This window comes from Cricetulus griseus, chromosome 2 (assembly GCF_003668045.3).
Source record: "Cricetulus griseus strain 17A/GY chromosome 2, alternate assembly CriGri-PICRH-1.0, whole genome shotgun sequence".
NCBI lineage: Eukaryota > Metazoa > Chordata > Mammalia > Rodentia > Cricetidae > Cricetulus > Cricetulus griseus.
The window spans coordinates 193,023,373-193,049,347 of NC_048595.1; the positions used below are offsets into that span (position 1 = coordinate 193,023,373).

Sequence of the window (25,975 nt, forward strand, 5' to 3'; positions counted from 1 at the left end):
CAATTGAACTAAACTTGGGTCCCATGGACCCAAGTCTGACATCTGGGGAACCATCATAAGACTGAACCAAGCCCTCTGAATGTGGGTGTCAGTTGAGGGGGAAGGGGTAGGCAGTCTATGGGGCCTCTGGCAGTGGAAACAGTATTTATTCCCAGTGCAGATTGGGCTTTGGGAGTCCATTCCCTATGGAGGGATACTCTCTCAGCCTAGATACATGGGGGAGGGCCTAGGTCCTACCCCACATGATGTGACAGACTTCGATTACCCCCATGGGAGGCCTCACCCTCCCTTAGGAGGGGATGGGGATAAGGGAACAGGGATTGGTATGTAAAATAAGATTGTTTTTAATTTAAATAAAATTATTGTAAAAATAGATTATAATTGGTCAGTATTATAAACAAAGATGATAATAATAGTCTCTATGTATAATTCTATAATTAAAAACAAATTCCTTATATGGTTTTTCAAAAGTCAAAATCAGGACAAATGCTGGGCATTGGTGGTGCACGACTTTAATCCCAGCACTTGGGAGGCAAAGGCAGGCGGATCTCTGTGAGTTCTGTGAGTCTCCAGAGCAAGTGTCAGGATAGGCTCCAAAACTACACAGAGAAACCGTGTCTCGAAAAAAAACAAAAAACAAAAAACAGAAAAACAAAAAACAAAATCAGTACAAATTACTGAAATAATTTGCTTCTTCGTTATATTTATAAAAATATTAATAATAGCTATCATTAAAAATTATTGATAAGACTTCTAGGAAGTTCAATTCTGCCCAGTTCTCCTCAGTGCAGCACTCAAGGGTCCACCAAAGGGAAAAAGCAAACAAGATTGTTTCCAATAGGGGAAATACAAAACTTTTTAAGTGAAGTATTTTGAATCTCCAGTTTTGTTTACAATTGTTTTATTGCTTCAAGCCAACAAGTAAATGAACACATATTTTTTTAAAAAAACATAAGATTTAACTAATAGTTTCAATAATCTAGCAAACTTAATAAAACTTCAATATATATGGCTTTCTTGCAAGGGTTCTAATGCTCAAATTTGGGTCCTCATTCTTGCCCAGTGAGCACATTACTAACTGAGCCATCTCCCCATTCTCAACATACCACGTTTAAGTGGAAATCTCCCTTCCAATTTTTCAAAATTGTTAAATAAGGTAAATATAGTACAATGTGTCTTATTAACAATATGAGGAAAACTATTTTATAATTACAAAAATAAATCTCTGGATAAAAGACTATAAGTAGCTTACCTGTTTCAAAATCTATGATTTATATGACTAAGATTTTTTTAAAGATAGAATTAATTTTAAATAGTGTAAGGTTTTACCTGTAAGATTCTAGAAGATCCACAATTTCAGTTTGTCCAAAGTGCTTAGCCCAATCTAAAGCCATCCTGTAAAATTCAAATATATCAAACTGAGAAATAATTTGTAAATTTGCAATTACAAATTTTTAAAAATCACATAACTAGTCATCCAAAACTATTTATTTACTCATTAGAGATGTGCTAGTAATTATTATATAAAAGATTTTAAAATAGGGATAATCATAAGAATTTTAAAGGTATATGCAACTATATCATGACATACAAAGAATGGATACAATCTAAAATTACCAGCCATTTGATGCTTTACTGTGGACATTGGCTCCCATACTAATTAACTGCTCTACTTGGCTTGTAAAACCCCGTCCTGCAGCAACCATCAGAGCTGTTGCACTGGTCTCACTATGCCTATAATCAACTAAAAGAAGAAAAAGATGAAATGTTAAATGTCCAAATTTTAAAGACCTTCATTGTTTCAGTTAAGTAGCAGAACTAGCATAACTAACCTGGGACTTGTTCCTTCATTTTAAATGACAGCAATATTATATAATCTTTAACTATCCCATTCACAAAGAAATCCAAGATGTTCTTGCATAAACAAGGTAGAATAAAAACTATCTTTGGAGGGATAAGAAGAAATTATTTAAGGTTTACTTCTATAATTAAGAAAAAAACTACTGGGTTGCAAAAATCTTTAAATGATGATTTTTTTTAATCTGCATGTTGCCATGTTCACTTAGTAACAAAATATACAAAGAATTTAAAAATTAATTTTTCATCAATAACTAGTAATAAATGCTTTAGGACTTGCAGCAAAGTTCTTCAAACTTTTCTTCATATGACTTAAGACACTGTAATACTGAACTCAAAGAAATAAAAACTCAGGAAGAAAGATAAACACTACACACTTAGATGACCATTATCAAAATAATCTAGTAATCAACAGAGAAACCAAGGAAGACAGTCAAGAGTCATAGTTTATTTAGTATTTAAAATACTTTATGGATCTTTTAAAGCAGTACTTTTAAAGCAGATTTTAAATCTATAAACTTTCACATAAGACAAATAAATTATGCAGAATAAATACTGAAATAATGGAAAAAACTAGAAAACAGCATGAAAAATTATGTCTGTTTCAAAACAAAATACTACCTTCCCAGAATAATTTTTAGAAACAGGATGAACTTTAAAAATGTATGTCAATAGAGGCCAAATACATTTACGATGAATAAGAAATCCTAAAAGATCATTTTTATGAAGAGCTCTGTTGACTGGTAGATGTACAGGATTATGACTTAATAACCATACCCAAATATTAAACTAAATAATATTTAGGTTAATACACAATAGTTGACCCAGCCTCACCAAATTAATAAACTAAGAAATTAACATAAGGAACAGAAGGTTTTAAAAATTGTTTTTAAAACAGCAGGACAAATCTACCTATAAGATGAAATCCTTGAGGAACAAAAGGAATTTTTTACACTTAAAATAATTCAAAACAACAAATACAAAACAGAGGTAAATGTAACGAATTTCCATGTTTAAATCATGAACTAGAATTTTCAGAAACAATATGAATCAGCAAGACAGTGTAGTAGACAGAGTGATATACCAACAATAGGTTTGATTCATATATGTAAAAATAGTAATTTTAAAAAGAACAGACAATTTTAAGCTCAGAACCAGAGAACAGGCATTTACATTTATTTACTTATTTATTGGGGAACACATGATATGGCATCGGTGTGAAGGTCAGAGGATAACATGGGAGGAGTCCGTTCTCTCCTTCTACCACGTGGACTTGGGATCAAACTCATACCCTCCAGGCTTACAGCAAGGCTCTTTATCCTCAGCCCCTGCTAACTTCTTGAAAGGGTTCTTAAACTAAAATATATCCAAAAGTGGTGGAACTAAAGGCCTAGATGATATGTCATGTTAGAAAACAAACAACAAAGAAAAGTTGGTGAAATAAAGCAAGTATGGAGGGCTGAAGAAAGCGTAAAAGGAAAAACTGTCTTCACAATATATAAAGTTTGTCAGGCATAAACAGACACTAAATCTCGTAACACACCAGAAGCAGAAAAAGACGTAAGATATATATGTGAGAAACATATATTGATTCAATATATTAACAGACAATTGAAAAACACCCTCAAGTAAGAATGCTGCAAGGTGTTGTGGTGTCCATATTTAATTCCAGAACTTAGGAAGCGAAGGCATGAAGATCATGAGTGTAAAGCCAGGCTGGTTTAGGAAGCCAGATCCTCTCCAATAACAAACAAACCAACACAAAAAAAAGGAAAAAAGGAAAGAGAAAGGCAAGAGGCAACCTGTCACCTTACATATTAGACATGACCATTTGGTAAAAATGCTTAAAGGTAGGATCATTGAACAAATATTTGATCACCTATTATGAACCCTTTGAAGCCAGAGAAGAGTAAAGCAGACAAGGCTTCTGCCCTCACAAAGATTACATTCCAGTGTAAGATGGGTAGTGAATAGCAGCAGCAGCAGCAACAACAAATGACAAATGATCAAAATCAATTAAAAAAATAACATAGTAGATTAACAAAATGGTAAGAGTAAGGGTACAGCTTTATTTATTTACCAGAAAAGGCCTCTGTGAGAGGCAATAACTAACCAGAGGCCTAGATGAATGAGGCCATTGTCAGATTCTAAAGTCAGGATTCCAGGTAAAATTAAAAGAATTAAAAGCTGAAAGACAGGAATGTATCAGCACATAAAAGGAAATCAGGTCCAGCGAAACAGCTTAGCAGGAAAAGACAATTGCCCACCCGGCCTGAACTGAGAACTAAGTGCCATCCCTTAGAACCCACAGGGAGGAAGGAAGGAACCAACTCCTGCAAGTTGTTTTAGACCTTCACATATAATCCAGGGCATGTGCGCCCCCAAATACATACACAAACACACTACATAAAATGTAGTAAAAATATTAACAAGAAAGGCAACTCATGTGGCTAAAGAACAGTGGAAAAAAAAAAAAAAAAGAGTGGTGGAAAATAAGATTCAGAAGCAAACAGAAGGCTCTGAGTCAGCTACCTTTCACTCACTATGATCTAGTACCTGACAAGGAGCCAGTTAAGGGAACAGGTTTATTCTGGTTCTTAGCTTGTGAGTTTATAGTCCATCCTAGAGGTGAGGACATGGTAGTGGCAGTGGCTGATTGGTGTGGTGGCAGGAGCATGAGACCACTTGCTCACATTTTACAGCAGGAGGCAAGGCTGGGCTATAAAAGCCTCCCTCTAGCAAGTTCTGCCTCCTAAAGCTTCACCACTGTCTTAAGCAAAGCCACCAACAGGAACCAAGTGTTCAAATACATGGGCCTACAGGGAACATTTCACATTTTGAGCCACCACAGATTCAGTCATGGAAAGGACTTTTTCCCCCCTTCACAGTATAATCGGAAGCAAGGGAAAAGTAGGTCAGTGGGATTTTTGTATAGACAATCTGATCCCTCTAAAAAAAACAGAATGTGCTGACCAAAGAGAAATGGTTGGTGGATTACTACTACAGTCACAGGACATCATTTAAAAACAATTTTTTTAAAAAAAAAAAAATTAGGGTTTATTTAAAATGGATGCTTAAAGCCATTGTTCTAGCTTTAGTTCTGTTGCTATGATATACTGATAATTAGGAATGTAGGGGAAAAAAAGGTTTTTATTCAGCTTACAATTCCAGGCTATGGTCCATCAGTTTGAGGAAGTCAAGGCAGGAACTTAAGAGATTCAGTAAAAAGTAGAGAGAAATGAATACATAATGTTACTTTTTGGTTGTTCTCAGTTTGAATTCTCCACTCTTACCCCCACCTGAAGCCCACAGTGGGCTGGGTCTTCCCATATCAATTATGGCAACCCTCCCATACACCAGCCCAATGTAAACAATCATTCTCTTCCCAGAAGACTTCAGAGTTTGACAATTAATGCTAACCATCACAGCCATTAACAGATGAGATCCATCTAAGAAGTAGATGTAAATAAAAAAAATAAAATGAAAGCCTTAGAATTAAGGCCCATGGACTTAAGCATGACAGGAAGAGGAGGAAAATTTTCTGCCAGACAAACCAACAATTAATAGAGTGAAAAACAGAAAAAAAGCCAAGTTGAAACATCAGAAGCTGAAGAAAATGTTTAAAAAACAAAATGGTCAGTAATCATAACAGTAACAATGCTAAGTTTAGGTAAGGAGGTAAGAATATTTGACTTCTAAAGCCTTCCCAATGCTGTTTTTCTGTGACCATTCTGCCTATTGACTAGAAGCCTACAGAACTATAAAGTGCATGCCTGATTATCAATATCCATGACAGTCAGCTAGTAGAACAGGATGACTTCATTAGTGAAGGTATATCACATGACGTCAAGTATGTAAGTGTATATAGATCAGAACCTAAGCCCATACAATAAACATTAAAAAAAAATCATCATTTAATAGATGACTTTAAGAATCCCAAAGTTATTACCCATTTTTCATCCATTTTTTTTTCAATCACAAACCTCTTTGAAACCCTAATATTTTTCCTACAGCAGTCAAGGACCAGATTACATGGATACACACAACACAAATATAGAAATGATTACGTGGGTGCATTACAACACAAATATATAAAAGCATTTTTGTAAGTAACAGTCATATCTGTGAGACCCTTAGAAAATCATTCTGGAGACATCAGCAAATTTGAAACAATACAAAGCACTTCAAAATAAAATTAATGACAGTAAACAAAATGTGTCATGCATACTTTTAAAATTAGACTCTATTTGTATCACAAATAATGGCAAGAAAAATTTTTTAATTTAAATAAACTTACCACTAACATTTTCAGTTAAAATAAGGTGAAAGACCTGAGCAAAGGCATCAACATCTTTATGCAGCCATATGTCAGAAAGGCAAGCATCCATTTCCTTAATTAACCATGGTTCAAGGCAATTCACATCTTTTTCTGTCTTTTAAAAACAAAAAAAGCAAAGATTACAAATTATCTAATTGGTTAATATTTGATTACCACAGGAAAGTAAAATGGCTACAATCATCACAGGAACTAAACAGCATATACATACAGTACTCAAAAGTCTCGAATTTCATCTTATAAACATTATCTTTCATAATACTGTATTTTGATATTATAGTCATCTTTTCTCTAAAAGTGAGCTTGTCAGCAAAGTACTAGCCACATGATCTAGCCACATGAACTAATTGTGCTTCTGATAGTAAAAGTACCTATGTACCACAGGGCTCTTTTCCAGCTACAGAGGAAACATCACCCTAGAGCTTAACTAATACCAGTCTCTGTTCTATATCAAGTACATCAGAGTCTCTACTGGCATGGAGGCTCTCACCTATAATCCCAGCATCTCAGGAAACTGAGGCAGGAGAATACAAGTTTCAAAGCCACCCTGTGCTATATACCAAGTTCCAGACGACATGAGCTGTCTCAAAAAGCCAAGAAGAATTCTTTTCCTACACTAGCTCCCCCAGAGAAGCTCTGTAGGGAAACAAATTATACCAGGCTTTAGAAGTTTCTCTTATGTATAATGTCCAATTCGGTTCTTAAAACCACACTAATATAGAATGTGAGCATCCATGCATCTCATGCAAAACAAAGAAAAAGAAAAAGAAAGGAAGAAAGAGGAAGGAAGGAAGGAAGGAAGGAAGGAAGGAAGGAAGGAAGGAAGGAAGGAAGGAAGGAAGGAAGGAAGAAAGTCAGCTAAATTCAGTTAAGAGCACTTGCTGCCTTTGCATAGAACCCACATTTGGTTCCCAGCAGCATTTACATGGTGGCTCATAATTACCTGTAACTCTAGTTCCAGAGGACACCATTCCCACTTCTGGGTTCTGAGGGTATCTGCACTGATGTGCACATACATACATCAGGCAAAGCATTCAAACACATAAAATAAAAATAAATAAACCTTTAAAATAGCTAAATTCTTCTTCTAAAGACAAAGTTTGGAACCATGAGTATAGCTCAAGAGTAAAGTGTTTACAAGGCCCTAAATTTAATCATCAACCCTTTAAAAAGAGTTAGATTATTCTGAAAATATGTTGTAGAGTAAAATAAACTAAGAAAATTACCCCCTACTAACAAAGTAAAAAAGTACAATTATCTCATTAAAGTTGTTTAACCTATAAAACTTTTGCTAAAAATATCATTATGAACCATTATATTAAAATATCTTATCTTACCAACTGACTAAATACAGCATCACCTCCATCATCCAATAAATCATATTCCTCAGACACACTTGCAACAGCCCGCTGCCTCTGAGATTCGGGCTTGAAAGTATTCTCTTGAGCTGAGTACCATTCTGTGAGTGTGGTCTGCTGTTTCTCCTCTAAATTAAAAGGGAAAAAAATAAGACAAGTCATTTCATTTTGATAATGTGTTCATTTGTTTAAAAAATAAGAAAACCAAAAACCTAAGTGAATCTCATATCACTTGAAAGTTGGCTTTACTTTGAAGTCACTCTTAAAAAATATACTGGGTCTTTCATAAGGCTGTGCAACATAAAGACATATGAAGCTACATAAAAATGTTCATTCATCTACTGGTAAGAAGTTTGCTTCGACCCCAGAGTTTCAAGAAGAGCATCTTTCCCTATAATATACCTACTGTTTAAATCAATAACTAATATTCATAAGGCACTTTTTAGAAAACTATTAAATATATCATCTCAAATGTTTCAGATACAAAAAGTCAGAAGTTTCAAAATTTTCAACATCTACATTTCATAATTTACATGAATGATGTATGTTGCCGTGACATAGGAATCACTAATTACATATTCAAGTGGAGAATCAATAGTTGTATGTCCATAATCATAAACAGTAAACAAGATTATAACTAAGTAAACTATAAAAAGGAAAAGGGGTCCCAGCAATCGGGAGGCAGAGGCAGGCAGATCTCTGAGTTCGAGGCCAGCCTGGACTACAAAGCGAGTTCCCTATAGGACAGGCTCCAAACAAAACTGAGAAACTCTGTGGATTCAGACATACTCAACCTCCTTCATTCCAGAATGTGGTTTACACAGATTATATATCTGTGCAAAAGTATATCCCAGGGGTTAGAAAGATGGCTCAGCAGTTCAGAACACTGACTGTCCTTCTAGAGCACCTGAGTTCTGCTTTCAGGAACATAGTCATAGTCACCTGCAACTCCAGTTCCAGGGGATCCTATAATCTCTTCTGGCCTCTGCAGGCACAGCATGCATATGGTACACAGACATACATGCATGCAAAAACCCCACACAAATTTAATAAAAATAAATAAATTTTCCTTTAAAAACTATATTTAGGGGCTGGAGAGATGGCTCACTGGTTAAGAACACTAGCTGGTCTTCCATTGGTCCTGAGTTCAATTCCCACCAACTACATGGTGGCTCACAACTGTCTGTAATGAGATCTGGTACTCCCTTCTGGCCTGCAGGAATACATGCAGACAGAACACTGTATACATAATAAACAATCTTTAAAAACAAAATAAAACAAACTATATTTAGGACAATAGTATCACATAATTTTATCTAATTACACGTAAGGGAAAAATGTTTGCAAGTGTCCTGTTCTTCTATAAGCTAAAAAAAAACTACAGCTTTATAAGAAATAATTCTTCACAGAAATTTCTTTGCTAAAAACCTCACCTCGTTGCTTTTCCTTTTTGTACTTTAACATTTCTTTGTTGGTATAACCAGTAGTTCTTAAAATATCTTCCAGAAACATTTCTTTTACTTCAAATGGTCTTCCCTGTACTAAAAAATAAAAATGTTTAAATATCTACTCTGCATCCTATAGATAATTCACAAAAAAGCAAGAATTCCCATATTTAATGAAGCCTGTTATCATATGCAAAAGCTGTTCCAAAACTCCAGTGACTCTCCTGATACTTCCCAGTAACTGTAATGATGCTCTACAGTCATCTGACTACAGTGGACAACTGACTTCATATGCTGGACAAGTGTTCCCACGCTTTCCCCCCTAGTGTTTACTATCTACTTGCCAAGTGTGTAGCATCACATTAGGGACCTGGAATACTACGGTAAGTACAAACAGTGCTACTTCCTATTTCCATGAAGCACACGAAGCAGGGAAGACCAGTAACATGAAAAAAGAATGTAAACAGAAAGTTGTGCAAAGTCCAATGAGAAAGTACTACAAGAAAGAAGTATGGGATATCATGGCAGTATACCACAGGGAAGTGATTACATCAAGAAAAGGTTTTTACTGAGACATTGGAGAACAAAGACATAAAGGAACTGCATGCCACAGAAAGTACATAGTATGTGAAGAAAACACAACATGCACAACGACACTGCGGTGGAACCAAAATGAGGCTGTTATCAAGAAACTAAAAGGGAAGTGTGAGAATAGGAGAGGCAAAAGAAGTTAAAGCCAGAGAAACAAATGAAGGCATATCAGGGTGTTTGTCTTGAAATAAAGGTCACTCAAGGCGTAAGAGAGTGGTAACCATCATCAGAATTTGACTTCAGAAAGAACTACCCGGGAAACAATATAGAGAGTGGATTTTTAAAAACAGAAGAGTAGAACCAGACAAAGTAGTGACATGTATAATAGTTCAGGAATAGATGAAAACAAGTTATATAACAATAGTGAGAGTAAAGATTAAAAAACAATACAAAAACATAGATCGATTATTAAAACAGAAAGTAAAATAGAGAAATCATAGTTATATTTGTTATAAGAATATTTTTTAATCTGTTGCAATACCTGGCTATCTGGTTTGCCCAACAAGAAGGCTGTTTCTCTGAGTAACAAGGAAAGCTAAAGAGAAATATGTTGGGCACTGAGAGGTGAGCTTTCCTTTCATGCTTATCAAAGGTGACAAGCAAACTTTCAATTGGCATAGGTATCAATTTTATGTGCCAAATCATCCAAGAAAATATTACTAATATTATCAGATAAATGTACAAGTTTAAGACTTAGGTGACTCTAGATATCACCCAAAATACACAAGACAAAAAGAAAACCATAATTTATTGCCACACCAAATCCAGTAGATTCTGTGTGACAAGTTCCACAGAATGAGGCGATAACTTCAAAAGAAGGAGGTCTCCTGGAAATAGTTGTGGAACTCTCAACCGGAGAAAAATATTGGGCTGTGATTCTCGTGGCAATTTCTGTTTGTTCTTCTATTCCTTCTTTTTTCACATTAACGAAATGTTCCTAAAAGCCTATGCTGACATTTTAAACAAAAGAAATAGATAAGAAACCATCCCCTAAGATGGGTTACTAGCCATGATCTCATCTCAGGAAAAACCAGCACTTTCCAAATCATTCACGTCATTCACTTAAGTACAAATAATAAAAACTTTCCCAACAATAAAATTTCATATGGCTGTACATATGTCACTGAAAGTGGGCTTAAGTGTCTGGTAATGAACACTTTTAATAAGGAAAAGTTAAAATAGTTTAAATAGTTCAATACTTCAAAAACTCACAAGAACTAGGTAATAGATGTTAAACAATAACTGACCATAAAAACATATTAATTTGATTTAAGAAATATGTGGTTAGCCTTGGATGATACTATGTTAATCAAGGATGGTCCTATGTTTTTACTAATCAAAGACAAATTTTATGTTTTGATTAGCCCTGGATGATTCTATGTTCTGGATTTCTGCATCACTGTGCCAAGTAACAATAAATGTCATATGTTTGGGTTTATTTAACAAAAATATCCCCTGAGAAAATATCTCTATAAAAAACCTTGTTTGAGAACTGCAAAATACACTCAGATTCAAACTACTTCTGTGTTTGTTTCTGTTTGTCACCGCTAAATCCTTGCCCACCTATTCTTTGAGGATCCTCATCCCAGGGACTCCCATAACCGACTGGGGTGGTCTGTGGCAATTTATGGTTGAAGTATTCAGTTTAGGACATATTAGAGGTGATGCACCCATAAAATCTCTACTTCCAAAACTCTGGAGAAAAATTATCAGTATACAAAAGAAAGTAGGAACCACACGCATTAAATAAAATACTCTCCATGAAAATTAAATGCACATCTACAATATCTAGTAGAGTTGCAAACAAGGGCAGAAAGAGAGAAGGAAAGAAGAGTGAACAGAAACAGAAAGGAAAGAAATTTAGGGAATAAAGGTAAAAAACATCAACATATCAGTACATGCCCATGAAAAAAAGCCCAGAGAGAAAAGTAAGAAAAGCTATAATGTAGATCAAGACTCAAGAAGTAATGATCCCAAACAAACTGAGCTCTGAGAATCACAAACACACACACACACACACACAAAGAAAAAGAATAAAATATAACTTCAAATAAAAATGCTAAGTGAACAGCTTCCAACAATTGAAAAATGTAAATCAATCATCCTTTAGAAAAACTTATATAGTGAATCTTAATAAAATAATGATGAAGGGACCTCAGGATATGATGGCAAATTAGAAGATGTCTTCCTGTGACCCAGTGAAGAAGTACCAAGATAAGAAAATCAAATGAGGAAGGGCTTGGAAAACATACAGAGTTATAGTATGGATGAAAAGTGCAGGGACACAAAACAGAAAAAAAGCAAAAGGGATGCATAGTTCTCTAGTATATGGAAGGGAAGCAGAAGCCTCCTCCAGAAGGTAAACTAGGCAGCCCAGAAGAAAAGAGGCTACAGTGTCTATCTACAGAACTCAGATCCAGCTAAGACAACTGACTTCTTAAGCAGAATAGGTCAGGAATGGACAGGGGGCCCCCAGCTTAGAAGTGGTAGATCATACTAAGAAAAAAATCTATTGTTTAAAACTGACATACATTGGTATTCTGAGACCAAAAGTACTCAACAAGTCATGGAACCTAAATTCAAACTGTCACAATTTCAAGGTTAAAGACAATGTAAAGAGGTAGCTGGCCTGGACTTTGACAAGCCAAAACATGAAGATATAAGATGTATAGCTCAAGCAGGACGTGTACAGGGAGTACAGGGAATGGAAGTCTAATGTCCTAACATTAGGAATAGACCTCACCAACCAAGAGTTAAGTCTGGAGTTTGACAGACTCCAGCCTGGAGTCAACAAGTAGATAAACTTGACAGTATACATGACTGTCTCCAGGCAATAAAGTACAGAAGCTGCAGAACAATGTTTGAAGAGAAACACAGGACAAAAAGAAGCTCATTTCTTTTTAAGATTAGAAAATTGGATTTGCTACACAGCATCTGAAACTACTGAAGCAAAAGAGAGGTCAAAGTAGAGACAGACCACTATGAAGTCTGTCTCAGGGGAAGCATAAATGAATATCGTCTACTTCAGAGTATCTCCCAAATTCTGATTAAATAAATAAATACAACTGAATCACACTTCAAAGAAATTATAGAAGATAACTGGTAGCCATACTATATATCACTGGACAACTTCCAAAATATCTGATGAAGAGGTTCACATCCAAGGCAGCACTAGAAAGGATTAGTTTCAAAGTGGGGTGTTTTTGCAACAAATCTCTTAACTTTGTAAGTAAAAAATCACTGAATCGATCCCTTTCATGCACTTCATCCTGCAAGGAATAGAAACAGAAATGAAACCATGGATCAGGTTAAACTCTGTGGATGACTCAGTCTTTAAAAGAAAAACACCACTAAACTTAAATTGCTCAAATTAAATAAGGAAAGGCCAATCAATACCACAGAACATTTGCAGTATGTACAATTCAGAAATCATCATACATTAATAACTTACTGTAGATGACAAAGTATTGTCCCTTTTCATACAAAATGAAAATCAACAAACTACAAAAAATCTAAATTATCTCAGCCTATTAAATAAATGAAGTCTTAATATAAACAAAATCAATTTATATATACAGTAGTGCACCCTTGTAATCTCAGCTACTCAGGAGACTGAAGCAAGAAGACAGCAAGTTGGAGGCCATCCTAAGCAATATAGCAAGATCCAATCTCCAAACCAAAACCCATGTATGTGTATCTGTTAGCACTAGGGAGCAAGTGAATCCTTTGGTTAGGCAAGGCCTCTAAAAGCCCCTTATTAAATGCTACAACTTTATTTTTTTTCTGACAGAAACGAGAAAAAAAGCTTAGAATATTTTAATAGAAGGGTAGTTCCCACTTTACAAGTAGCTAATTAATTCAGAAACTTAACCATGAAGTTAAAATGACTATAAAGTATATAGTTGTCATTAGGAAATATGTGACACTAAAGGAGTAATTAGAAAGCTTACTGAAGGTGTACAGTAGTGGCACACATCTTTAATCCCAGCACTCAGAAGGCAGAGGCAAGCAGATATCTGCGAGTTCTAGGCCAGCCTGGTCTACAGAGTGAGTTCCAGGACAGACTCCAAAAGCTACACAGAGGCACTCTGTCATGAAAAAAACAAAAACAAAAACAAAAGCAACCATAGTGACTAGAGGAAAGTTTTTACCATTTCTAGAAAATTATAAATACATGCATCATTTTCACAGATGAAAAGCTTATTTTCAAAAACAACTTTCTACTTGTTTATTTCTCCATGATACCCAGTGGTAACAGCACCTTTATGTAATATAAGATATATTCCTGATAGTTACACCACCAAATTACCTTGAACAGAATGTACTAAAGACAATAATTCATTCTCAACTTACCCTATTCTAAAATTATCATTATGTAATTAAATACTAAGCTGTCTCAGTAATATGGCAAACTCAACAGCAGTCTTACCACAATGACATGGGTCACAGTTGACAATGTACTATCGCCTGCCATCAACGTACGAAGTAATACCCCATTAGTGCAAAATGTCAGAAGTGTCTTTGGAGAAACCCTTTTTAAAAATCAAAATAAAGTGCACAATTACAAATCTTTTACATAATTAAAATACAATTACTTTAAATGTCTACCATATATACTTCAGCAAATAATATGAATATAGTATGTATATTGTTATATTATTAATGTTCTACTACATGTGGCTTATTAGAAAAGTTATATAAAACATATATGTAATACCTGACAATCACAAATTTCATCAATAATAGCTTTTAAGTTATATATTTTGTTAAACATAATTAATGTTTGTAGGTTAAAAACAACCTTTAAAAATTTAATTTAGTTAAAAGAATTATACTACAAGTGAAAAAAACTTTTCTAGTCATTGCTACAAACCAAGAAATGCTAACACTTGTCAAGAAGGTATTAGAACTATTAGAGCAGGCTAAGCATCCTTGGTCTGGAAATTCAAACTCCCAAGTGTCTAGCTTCAGATTTCAGAACATTCCATATGCTCAACCAGTAAAGTTTGTTTGTATATACATTGATATACAAAATCAAAAATATTCTAAAATATGATACACATGACCCCAAGCATTCTGTAGAAGGAATGTACCCCCATATTTTCAAGTGACACCCTTTTTCCTTATTATTGTTACATATATGTGCACAAATAGCTACATTCAACCTGCTAAGTACAGTTTTGTTGTTCATGTGTTCATAGTTTCAGAGATGACCACTTAATTCTCCCTCTCTCCAGTACTCATTGCCTGTGTTCTTTGTCTTGGAGTGGGACCCTTGAGACTTTACCCCTTCTACTTACTATGATCATTTAATCCTCTATTTTTAGTCAAATGTATATATTTAGCCAGCTTTAAGCATGATGAATGGTAGGAAGACTGTCTTTACCTGCTTTCTAATCGGATCTGATAACCAATTGTTTGGCCAATTCTTTCCCTTCTTTCTGCAGCAACTCTTTCAGCCACAGCAATAGCAGCTAATCGTCTTGGTTGAGTACAAAATATTCGGCAGGGGATGCCATTTTTAAAGCAGTCATCTAATAGGAACTGAGGAATCTAAAACAAAAATTTTAAAGTACTATGAGATAGCATTCACTTTGCATACCTAAAATATCAAAACAAATCAAATTTCAAAATTCCATAACATGTCAAGATATTAACTAATCTTCAAATCAGTAAGTCTCATATGACTGCCAATAATCGATGAGAAAGTGTATGTTAACAGATTTTGTTTACAATGAGAAAAAAACAAATATTTTAAATCAAATCTAACAAGAAATATTCAAGGTAAAGAAGACCTTCAAATACTTCTGAAAACCAAAAATGACCAGACTATACTGATAAATGACTCCTGGATGGTTACAATCACTACTGTAATGTTAATTTATCCTATAAAAACAATGACAAAGTCCCTCTGTGATCTTTTAATATTCAAATCAACAAGAAAACAAAAATAACCTACTATATATATATATATATATATATACATTCTCATAATAAAATTCAGAAAGATCATAAATATCTACAATGAATCTTTTTTTTTTTTTTTTTTTTTTTTTTTTTTGGTTTTTCGAGACAGGGTTTCCCTGTAGCTTTGGAGGCTGTCCTGGAACTAGCTCTTGTAGACCAGGCTGGTCTCGAACTCACAGAGATCCACCTAGCCTCTGCCTCCCAAGTGCTGGGACAAAATATTTGGAGCCAGAAAGATGGCTCAGTAGGTAGGAGTACTCATTGTCCTTCCAAGTACCTGGTTCATTCAATTCCCAGCACCCACATGACAGTTCACAACTATCTGTAACTCCACTCCCAGGGGATCTGAGACCTTCTTCTGGTCTCTGTTAGCACTGCAATCATGTGGTACACAATGATAACTGAGATAACCCAAACCCAGAAAGACAGGTGCTATAAATTCTCTTTCATACATGTATACTAGCTAAAGTGCATTTAAATTGGAATAACAAAGAAGGGAGGAAACTAAGGGCAATGAGGGTGGGTAATTTCAGGGGATGGAGGTAGAATACAGGGGAAAGGGGAATAAAGTAATAGAGTTCAACTGGTGTAGGGGAACAGAAGGCAAGGTAAAGGAGAGAGTGCAGAAAGAAATAACTAATGCTAAAGACCTCTAAAATTACCACATGGAAACCTACTATTGTAGGAGTTTCCTAAACTACATATAAAGGAGTTTTAATGGAGTTGCCCTATATAATAGGCAACAATGTTTCTCCCAGACACAATAGGCTATCATATAAAAAGACCGTAGGATTACATCTTTTTGAGTTGTTGGTCATTGGGGTTCCATAGGCCCACACAAACATTACAGGCTATTGTCACTGTTCTTGGTTACACTTCAGAACTTGGTAGGAGCCTACTGTTGAAGATACCACATACTTGAGTCACAGGACATGAAAAATCAAGCTGGTAATAACCTGGAAGCATCCTCCCTACTGGCCAGCTTCCATGGTGCTGAAGGTACTATGCATACTACTAGAGAAGAAAAATAATTAATAGTCTTACCCAGATGTGAGCCCTGTGAGCTATAATAGCAAATGGCCTACAAAGATATGCTACCTGAACAACTGTGGTATGAATATCCATTTCTGACTGGATAAAGCCTGCTCCACAAGACAGAATTCATACCTGGTACTGTTAACTGGGCCAAAACTCTGAAGCTGGCTAGGTCATAGGCCCTGGGGGATAGTACCGAATAGTATTATTCTGTTCAATAGATATAGTAATAAATCCCTCCTATTCTTACCTTTATAATCATAGATAAGTACAGTACATCTCTAAACCCTCATTGGAGAAGCTTCTTTACACAGTAGGTGATTAATACAGAGATCTATAACTGGCTACTGTGCTGAGAATAAGATACTATGTTCAACTCTAAATGGCACAGCAATACCACATCCCTTCCCCCAAGGCTCAGGAATCATAAACAGAACAGAAAGACTGCTAGAGCCACAGGCAGTAGATGTCTGCAGGAAAACAGTGTTTGCTAAACATGTCAGTACCACTGTACACATGAACTCACAGTAGCAGTGACTACTTGCACAGGATCTGCACAAGATCTACCCAAAATCCCAGCATGGATAAAAGAAGGGTTCATGAAGCTCCACTACTAGCTGAGGACCTATCAGCAACTGACGGTTGTTGGTGAAGGGAAAGTCAGTTTTCTTCAGAATGTAGCCCCTACAGATTTTCTGTATGCACTCAGTAACAATTTGTGTATGAAATAACTATTAGTAGAATAACCACTGGCTTGTTTTTAAACATATAGTAGAAATTTGACATAAAACTATAAAATAAAATAAATTATATTTTCTTTAGTAAACTAACAAAGAAAAAACAAACCTGTGTGGTCTTTCCAGAGCCAGTTTCTCCTACAATCAAAACTACTTTATTTTCTTTTATTATTTTAACTATTTCTTCTTGTTTCTCAAAAACTGGTAAAGACTGCCTGAATGAATCAAATTCAGATTCTCCCCTTTTCACAGGAACTTGAGGTATGCCATTGTTGAGTCGCCCACTTGTCTTGCTCATTTCTCGGTTTTCTTCAAAAATGAATAAACAGAAAATAAGCTTAGGATCTACACTCAAATGACACATTGAAAATGAAGATATATAATTTCATATGCTTCTTTTGGATTTTTCTTTTCTATCCAGTGCCTCAACTATTGCCCTTCTGTACATGTTATTTTATACGCTACAAGTCTTGCATCAATTACACAGCAAGTCTTTTTCAAAAGTGTTTCCAGTGCTTAACAAATAAAAGCCAATAAAAATTACTCCACAATCACTAAAACAAAACATAATCTTAATCACATAAATTTTTTCAAGTTTGCCATAAGTTTCTATCAGTAATGTCAAAGAAAATTAAAATTTTAAGCAGGAAATAATGTACATTATAAAATCTGATGCATATAATATAATGTGAAAAAGGAATATAGTCTACATGTTTAAAATGACACATATACAATTAAATGATTCACAGAGCAATATTTGTAAATACAAGGTTCTAATGCCTAACAAATTTTCCAACACAGCATTTCAGCCAATATCCACACATACCTAAGCTGGTGTAATAAAGAATATATTCTCCAAATAGCTCAAACTATTTCTGTGTGTCCACACTTAAGACACTCTTTTTAGGGTTTGGGTTATAGCTTAATGGTAGTGTGCTTGCATACCATTCATGAGTCCCACAGTATGGCAAAACAATCAAAACTTTAAAAATATATGAAACAAGCCCTTTGATATCTAGGACCATGTATGACCTATGACTTGTAGACCCACTCCTTAGACAACAATAATTATGTAAAGTCTACAGTAGGCAGCTAGATAACTTTCTCACTTTGAAAGCTATTTTTCTGAATAAAATTATGACTTCACTTTATAACTTATATACAAACTGTCTTTGAATAATTTAACATACTACAGATTCTTCCCCAGCCCTTAGCAGAAGTTAAAGTCCCAGTTTAAACTCTTACTCATTAACATATCAAAGCAGTAATAGAGAAAAGGCCCAGACTTTGGAGTGGAATCTCAGCAGTGTTTACTGGCTAGCTGAGTAACATGAAGGAATCATTTCACCCTTCTGAGCTCCAGCTTCTCCACTGCCCACAGTTTCACCTCTCAAAGATAGCTACTGTGAGGCTATAAGGAATGAGGATACTACCAAGTGCAATGAACAGTAGCTATTACTACAATCTTTAAAAATCTTGGTTTGATTGCATGATATACCTTAATACCTTATTTCAAACTTTTTATAATTCTTAATCATCTCTAATTCAATATTAAAACTAGAAAAAAAACTTACACCATATTAGTTCTAAAAAGCAAATTTAATAATAGGATAAATAAGGAAGCTCCCAGAAAATACATACCAGCTTCGACTGCAAACACATTTCCTCTTTCTGTTTTAGGCAGAAGTTCAGTACGCTCTTTATTGGTGACAGGAAATCTCTGAATTAGGCTCCTAACAGCATGTTTTGTATTATGAGTCAAATTACAGGTCATCATTGCATGAGCTGTTTCTGATCCATCTTTCTTCTTCACAGTTAGGTATCTATTTGCTCCCTTTCTGAATATTAATAGAAATCATTTATTTACTATATATAGTCACCTTGTCCACATATGACATATGCCTACTTAGAAAATAAATCTCAAGCAAAACAATGAAAAAACAAAAATTCTTTGAGATATTAAAATTCTCTCCAAAAAAACAACAAAGAGAAATTAAGCTGTCACAAGAGTATTTTCAATTAAACTATCAAAATGCTACAAATCCAATTTTAAATAAATAATAACAAAAGAAAAAGCCTAATATATCCATAAATGTTAAAATTTGAATTTAGCAGACTGTGGTAGATAAACCATCACCAGTTAATATGTACTGGGAAGAATATAAAGATAGGTGAAATCAGAACAAAAGAACCTAATACTGAAAAGGTGATGGCTGACTATTCATGTTAGCACACCCCACAGCAGGTTTGAGAATGTGTTAACAATGTTTCATTCCCAGGAGAGCCTATTAAAAGAGCCACTTTTAACAACTGAACCCAAACTGTGCAACACAGCATTACCAATAATTACTTTAAGCACATACTTTAGAAATGAAAAGATTTTTCCCAAAGCTTCTCATATATTCTTCAACTCTGTAACAGCTCAAGGTCCTGGCTTTAAGCCCAGAATAATAATATATACTTTGAAGGACTATTTATATAATTAACAAGATAGATGTGAAATTACAGCATTTGTCACAGAGCAGGCTTTAAATGAAAGCCATTACAATAAGAAAAAAAAACATGTCTCAAAATTACCCAAAATATTCCAAAACAGCATTTTCATTTGCTTATATAGCTATCATATAAAAATCAGCAAGAGAACCACAAATATGGTGAAATGACATTATTTTATACTTTTCCCAATTTTCATTACATTTAAATTCTGTCAACAACATGTTCTTCATAAGAACATTAAACTGGAACCAGACTGGTCAACCCTGACAACCTAAGTTCAATCCTGGGAATCAACAGGATGGATGGAGAGAATCAACTCTCCAAGTTGTCAGCTGACGATACGTGCTGTAGCATTTGTGTGCATACTTATGCCCTCAAATACGTAAGTGACTACATAAATGTAAAGAACACTAAAAGGTAGTTTTAACTGAAAACACTAAACTGTAGTTTTAACTGTGTCTAAATACAGCTCTTACTTTACCAACATTTAAATGTCTGCATTTCCTTACTGAATACCATAGTGAATGATAAGTTCTCAATGCTGTTGTCTACTCTCTGAGTGCTTAGCAACACTTAAATGGGATAAACAACTGTCCAGATTAGCTGGGTGTGGTGACACACACCTGTATTCCCAGCACTTGGGAGGTGAAAGCCTGATAATCATGGCATTCAAGGCCAGCCTAGGCTACCTTAGACTCTGATTCAGTGGAAAAAAGAATAATTAAGATATAGCCTGGTCTAGAAATTTATTATAATTTCCACGGTGAACTGGAATTACTAAATTCTAAGCATGCTCTCCATAGTAGGTTCTTTCCCTTGTGTTGCTCATTCAACTGCTCATTCTCCTGTGCTGCTCTTTGCATAAATTTTAACTACAGAGTGATGTGGGATGTCTTTCTGTATGCTGCCGCCAGGGAGGCAAAATGCCAGGGCATCACTGGTAGGTCACATCCACGCAGTGACACACAGATTAGTAGAAATAGATTAATTTATAAGAGAGAGAGCTAGACAGTAAGAAGCCTACCATTGACCAAACAATTATATATTAAGTCTCTGAGTGGCTATCTTAAAAGTGTCTGCAGGGACCCTGTGGGCAGAGAGAAGCCAGTCAAGTGGGACCAGGATAGAGAAAAACCTTCCATTTACAATAGAGGGTGGAAATAATTCTGAAATGAAATAAGCATGAAAGAAGTCTGAAAGCTAATGTTCATTCTGTACTACTTTTTCAATTAATTAACTATCTGACCAAAAGTACATCATTGTAGTTCTCTAACACTGTATGCTGGTTAATAAAACCATCTCTAAGGTATCTGTGCTATCAAGACACTTTCATTTTCTTTAAAAAATTATCTCGGCAAGGTTTGTTATTTTTCACCTTTTTCTCTCTGAAATTACTCATAATTCATAAATATATGCCAGACACTATGGCATAACCTGTGATTACAAAATGAAGTAAAATATACTACTCTTTCCTGAAGCCCACAACCAAACCAATGGATCAAACTAAAACTTCCCTAACACAGGCTATCTCTGTGAGTAAAATAATTTAAATAAGCAGGTTCAAATTTAAATTACCATTGAACATTTAGTTTCAGTACATGTAGCAGAAAGATAATAACTTGATAAAGATTTTATCCTTGGCAATTACCATTCGTGCTTATACATTAAGCACCACAAAGACAATGGTATATACATGATATTTGGGATAAAATATTCATATTATCTTTGTGAGAATGAAAATATAAAGTAGAGATTTGAATTAGTATGAAAACTAAAACACTGGGATCCCCTCATCATGTATCTACTCCAATGTAACTGATGCTACTATGGCTTTGATAAAACACAAAAAGCACCCTTTCCCAAATAAAACTAGAAACTAGCTGTACAGGTAGAGTGCCACTAGATAAGTGGATTGCCTTGGAAAGTTTTAAAACAAGATATAATCCCATATGCAATTATTAAACATAAAAATAAATTTTGAGCACCAGCAAGATGGCTCAGTGAATAAAAAGAGGCCACACTGCCCAAGTTTGACAACCTGACTTCAACCCCAGGGACCCAGAGTAGAAGGAAAGAACTGAGAATGGACTCCTGAAAATTGTCTTCTGACATCCACATTCACAGCCATGGCATGCACACACAAAAATATAAACATACACGCTATAATTTAATTAAATTAGAAGTCAATGTTAGGGGAGGAGGGAAGTGAAGATATTCATCAACATGCATAAAATTAGGAGAAGTAAGTCTGGTGCTCGTTGCTGGATACCAACTACTGTTAACAATAAGGTGTTTTTAAATAGCTACAAGAGGATCCTAAATGTTCTCATCATAAAGAAAGAACTATGTAAAGCAACAGATATGCTAACTACCCTGTTCTCCCTAGTATATATGTGTGTGTGTGTGTGTGTGTGTGTGTGTGTGTGTGTGTGTGTGTGTGTATATATATATATATATATATAATATTATATATATATATATATATATATGTCAGTTAAAAATTAAAATTAAAAGGACCGGAAAGATAGATCCATGGTTTAGAGCACTTGTTCTTGCAGAGGACTGGTGTTCATAACTAATATGGTGGTTCATAACCATCTGTAACTCGAAAAGATCCAACACCCTCTTCTGACCTCTGCAGATATTATAGGCAAAGGGTGCACAGGTATACAGACAGACAAAACATCCATAAAATACAATAAAAATAACTCTTAAAAAAAAAAAAAACTTCATTGACTCACCAAGCTAGACTTCAGTGCAATCTTTACTTTAGTCTGTCCTAAATTATTTCTCTGAGTTAATAAATATATATGTGCTATATCACCACATGAAAAAAAAACTGTCACTCAACACTCATTACCAAGAATACCAATATAACTCAATTTCAGAGACTACTTCTGACTTAACCTAGAAAGAGTACCAGAAGAGCCCTTATAAAACTTGCTGAAGAAAAAAAAAAACCTCTATCTTCTCACAGTTAGATCCTATGTTCCCTTCCCATAATTTGCAACTGTTCGTTCAAGGATCTTTCCTTTGTCACGTCTTCACTAAATTCTGTATGCATATGTGCAAAGCAGTTTTTAATAAACCAATTTCTTTCTCACAGCCAGATGTAGTTGTACATGCCTTTAATCCCAGCACTTGGGAGACAGAAGCAGACAAATCTGAGTCTGATGCCAACCTGGTCTACAGAGTTAGTCCCAGGACAGTTAAGGCTACACAAAGAAACCTTGTCTTAAAATAAATTAATTTGTTAAATGAAAAATAAAGAAACCTGTTTGTTTCTGTCATTAATCTGCCATTCACCAGTCTAATGGTAAAGAACCTAAGATGAATATGGAAGCAATATTCACTTTTAAATTTTTTCAAACTTATTTTATGAATATATACAAATTCAGGGCTTCACATGTATGTCATTGGACAACTATCTGGAATTAATTTTCTCCTTTCACATACTTAAGGTTGGGTCTCACTCAACCACTGTGCTAACTTTGGGCCCATTCTGCAGTCTCCTGCTCCCACTTCACCATGAGGGTATACAGTTGCCGTTGTTTTAACCAGAGTCATCTTTACTTTACTCTCTTTTTTTCAAGGTGGGTTCTGGGGATGGAATTCAGGTTGTCAGGCTTACAAAGCAGAAGCTGTCCCCAGATGAGCCATCTCCCTGGCCCTAACTTATTTCTGCACCTGGGTGGTAAGGCCAGTTGGAGGAAGAAAAGCTGACCTTGGTACAGGCCTAAATGAGTTTATCTACATATTAAAAACATGGAAGTTAAAACAAAAATAATGATTAAAATTAGTCAGACACATTTGTCCTCTTTTGTAGTAACTTTGTAAAAATAATAAAAGTTGTAAACTTACCCTTTACTTTTAGAAACTAAACCAAGAGACTGACTCAGTCGGTGGATAAAGGCTCTTTCCGTACTGGTCAAAGAAGAAGGAAATTCCATTTCTACACAGAAAAAAAGGTTCCACTTATAGACAATGATAGGTATAAAATATGAAAAAATACATGTAAGTATACAATCAAGTTATACATTCATGTGAAAGCATATTAATTCAGTAACTCATATCTAATAGGATATTAATCTTAATATTTATTTAATCGTGTGTGTGTGTGTGTGTGTGTGTGTGTGTGTGTGTGTGTGTGTGTGTGTCTTATATGTCCACCATATGTGTGCAGTGCAGTGCCCACAGGTCAGATCCCCTGGAAGTGAGTTATGGATGATTTTAAGTTACCAAGAGGGTGTTGGAAATCAAACCTGAGTCTTCTGCAGGAGCAGCCAGTGCTCTTTAACTACTGAGCCATCTTTCCAGTCCAAAATTCTGATACTAATTTTTAAGCTACACATAAAACCTAAATATGATAAAGGACTATGAAATTCAGCAGAGATTATACATCTGTGTTGAAATCTTGAATTGACATAACAACTATGGACATATTTTACTAATTTAACTTATTCCTGTTTTGCTTGGCAAAAAATTGTATTTTCTTCAAAAATGAGGTATGGTCAAGCATTGCAAATTCTAAAGTTGAAACTCCTATGTCACTGTTCTTAAAACTGCATAGCTCTCCTATTCACTATTTCTGGATTTGTTGTGACATTTTGCAAAGGCGTTGCTTCTGTCAAATATATGTTCAAAATCATTTCGTTTGCCACTTTGAATCGTTAAGCCTCATCAGCAAGAGTCTCCCATTTAATAAGTCAGCAAATCGGAATGAGGGATGCAGACACTATGGGTCACTTCAGTACTGTATTAAGAGGACCGTGGCAAACAGGTCTCTAACCCGTTAAGGCATGAAACACGCTTAGAATACCAAAACAAGTTTAATTTGTGTTTGATACGATGCTTTTAGAATTTCAAAAAAGTCCTTAATATTGTCAGGGTTTTTACTTATCTGTTTCATTTCCTTCCGCTCCTTTGAAGATTTTGCAGCTTAAAGTAAGGCTACACCTTCTTTTCAATAATAACCAGGAGGAGGACGTTGGTGATGGTAGGGGCTTATCAACTCCTTGAAAAATAATGTTGACTTAGCATAGCAGCCTAGGGCTGCAGAAAAGTACCCAGGAAAATAAAAAAAAATCCCACCTGGGAGCACCTAACCTTTTCACCCTCTGTCACCCGGCCCCTGCTCTATAAGTCCCCCTGACCCCCTGACCACAGGGCATCCCACTCCACGAGCGACAGTCGTCACGCGACAGGCGCGGGTTTCACCTCTGCGGCCCGGCCCTCGGTTCCTCTGCCCCAGTTCCAGGCGGGCCCGGGGGCGGGTGTCAGCCAGCCAGGACCCCCGTCAGGAGCCTCACCTCGCTGGTCACCATATCGGAAGCGCTCCAGAGCGATGTTGACGGCGATCTTCACCTCCTCGTCGATACGAATGTCTTTGAGCCCCTTGGCTCGGCCACCGCCTCCCGGACCACACGAAGCCGGGCCGCCGCCGCCTCCGGTGCCGCCTCCGCCAGGAGCCGGAGGACGCGGCGAGACGCTGCTCGGCCTGGACATGGCCCTGAGGAGAAGCTCGCTCCGCGTGGGAGCGGCCAGGCCTGCTGCCAGCGAGCAGTGACAGAGATGGAGAGCCTGTGGGACCACGGCCGACCTACCGCTCGGCAGGCAGCGCCACGGGCGACGAGCGGGAGAGCTCCACTCACAGCACCGGTGGAAGCGAAAGCGCCGGCACCACTAAATCCCAGAGAAGCCCTGGCGCGCGTGATGACGTCACCGAGGGCGCGACGCGCGTGACCCCGGGACGCCCGGCCGCTGGCCCGCGTTAGGGGTTGCGGTCCCCGGCGGGATGATGCGGTCCTCGCGCCCCTGAGGCTTTGGTTCCCAGACAGTATAATGTAATTGGAGGACATGTTACTCAGTTACCCACTCGTTCATTTAATGATTCACTCCTTTCTTCGGAGCGGGCTTCTTGCCCACCGCTAGACTCACAAACTCGAATGCATTGGAAGCAAATGTTTTCCCGCCTTTCCGGGATTCATGGTCTAGTGGGAACAGAGTAAGTACAATGAGTACACCAACTGGTTTAATTCTGAATAACAAATAAGCTTCTTAGTATATATCTTTCATTCTGAGGCACATGAAAACCTGGTTGTCGGAAATAAAGATATAACTGTGGTTTACCTGGGCAACCCTAAATGGGAGTGA

The 25,975-nt window shown here is 36.1% G+C and overlaps 1 protein-coding gene across 3 annotated transcripts in view; it reads right to left on the reverse strand.

Annotated features, from left to right (window-relative positions):
* Positions 1 to 25,573, reverse strand: part of Ythdc2 (YTH domain containing 2) — a 60,102-nt gene extending 34,529 nt beyond the window's left edge. Inside the window, exons 1-12 of one of the 3 annotated variants that reach the window (XM_027400849.2) lie at positions 25,132 to 25,555; positions 23,684 to 23,774; positions 18,968 to 19,164; positions 17,436 to 17,635; positions 14,974 to 15,140; positions 14,017 to 14,119; positions 12,700 to 12,856; positions 8,985 to 9,092; positions 7,531 to 7,679; positions 6,155 to 6,290; positions 1,618 to 1,744; positions 1,330 to 1,395 (exon numbers count right to left, since the gene is read on the reverse strand). In XM_027400849.2, coding sequence (XP_027256650.1) covers positions 1,330 to 1,395; positions 1,618 to 1,744; positions 6,155 to 6,290; positions 7,531 to 7,679; positions 8,985 to 9,092; positions 12,700 to 12,856; positions 14,017 to 14,119; positions 14,974 to 15,140; positions 17,436 to 17,635; positions 18,968 to 19,164; positions 23,684 to 23,774; positions 25,132 to 25,327 — 1,697 coding nt within the window. In that variant the 5' untranslated portion in view covers positions 25,328 to 25,555. Of the gene's footprint in view, positions 1 to 1,329; positions 1,396 to 1,617; positions 1,745 to 6,154; positions 6,291 to 7,530; positions 7,680 to 8,984; positions 9,093 to 12,699; positions 12,857 to 14,016; positions 14,120 to 14,973; positions 15,141 to 17,435; positions 17,636 to 18,967; positions 19,165 to 23,683; positions 23,775 to 25,131 lie in introns of all 3 variants that reach the window. The other 2 variants (XM_035440154.1, XM_027400850.2) reach the window with 2 other exon arrangements.
* Positions 25,574 to 25,975: the final 402 nt, after the last annotated feature.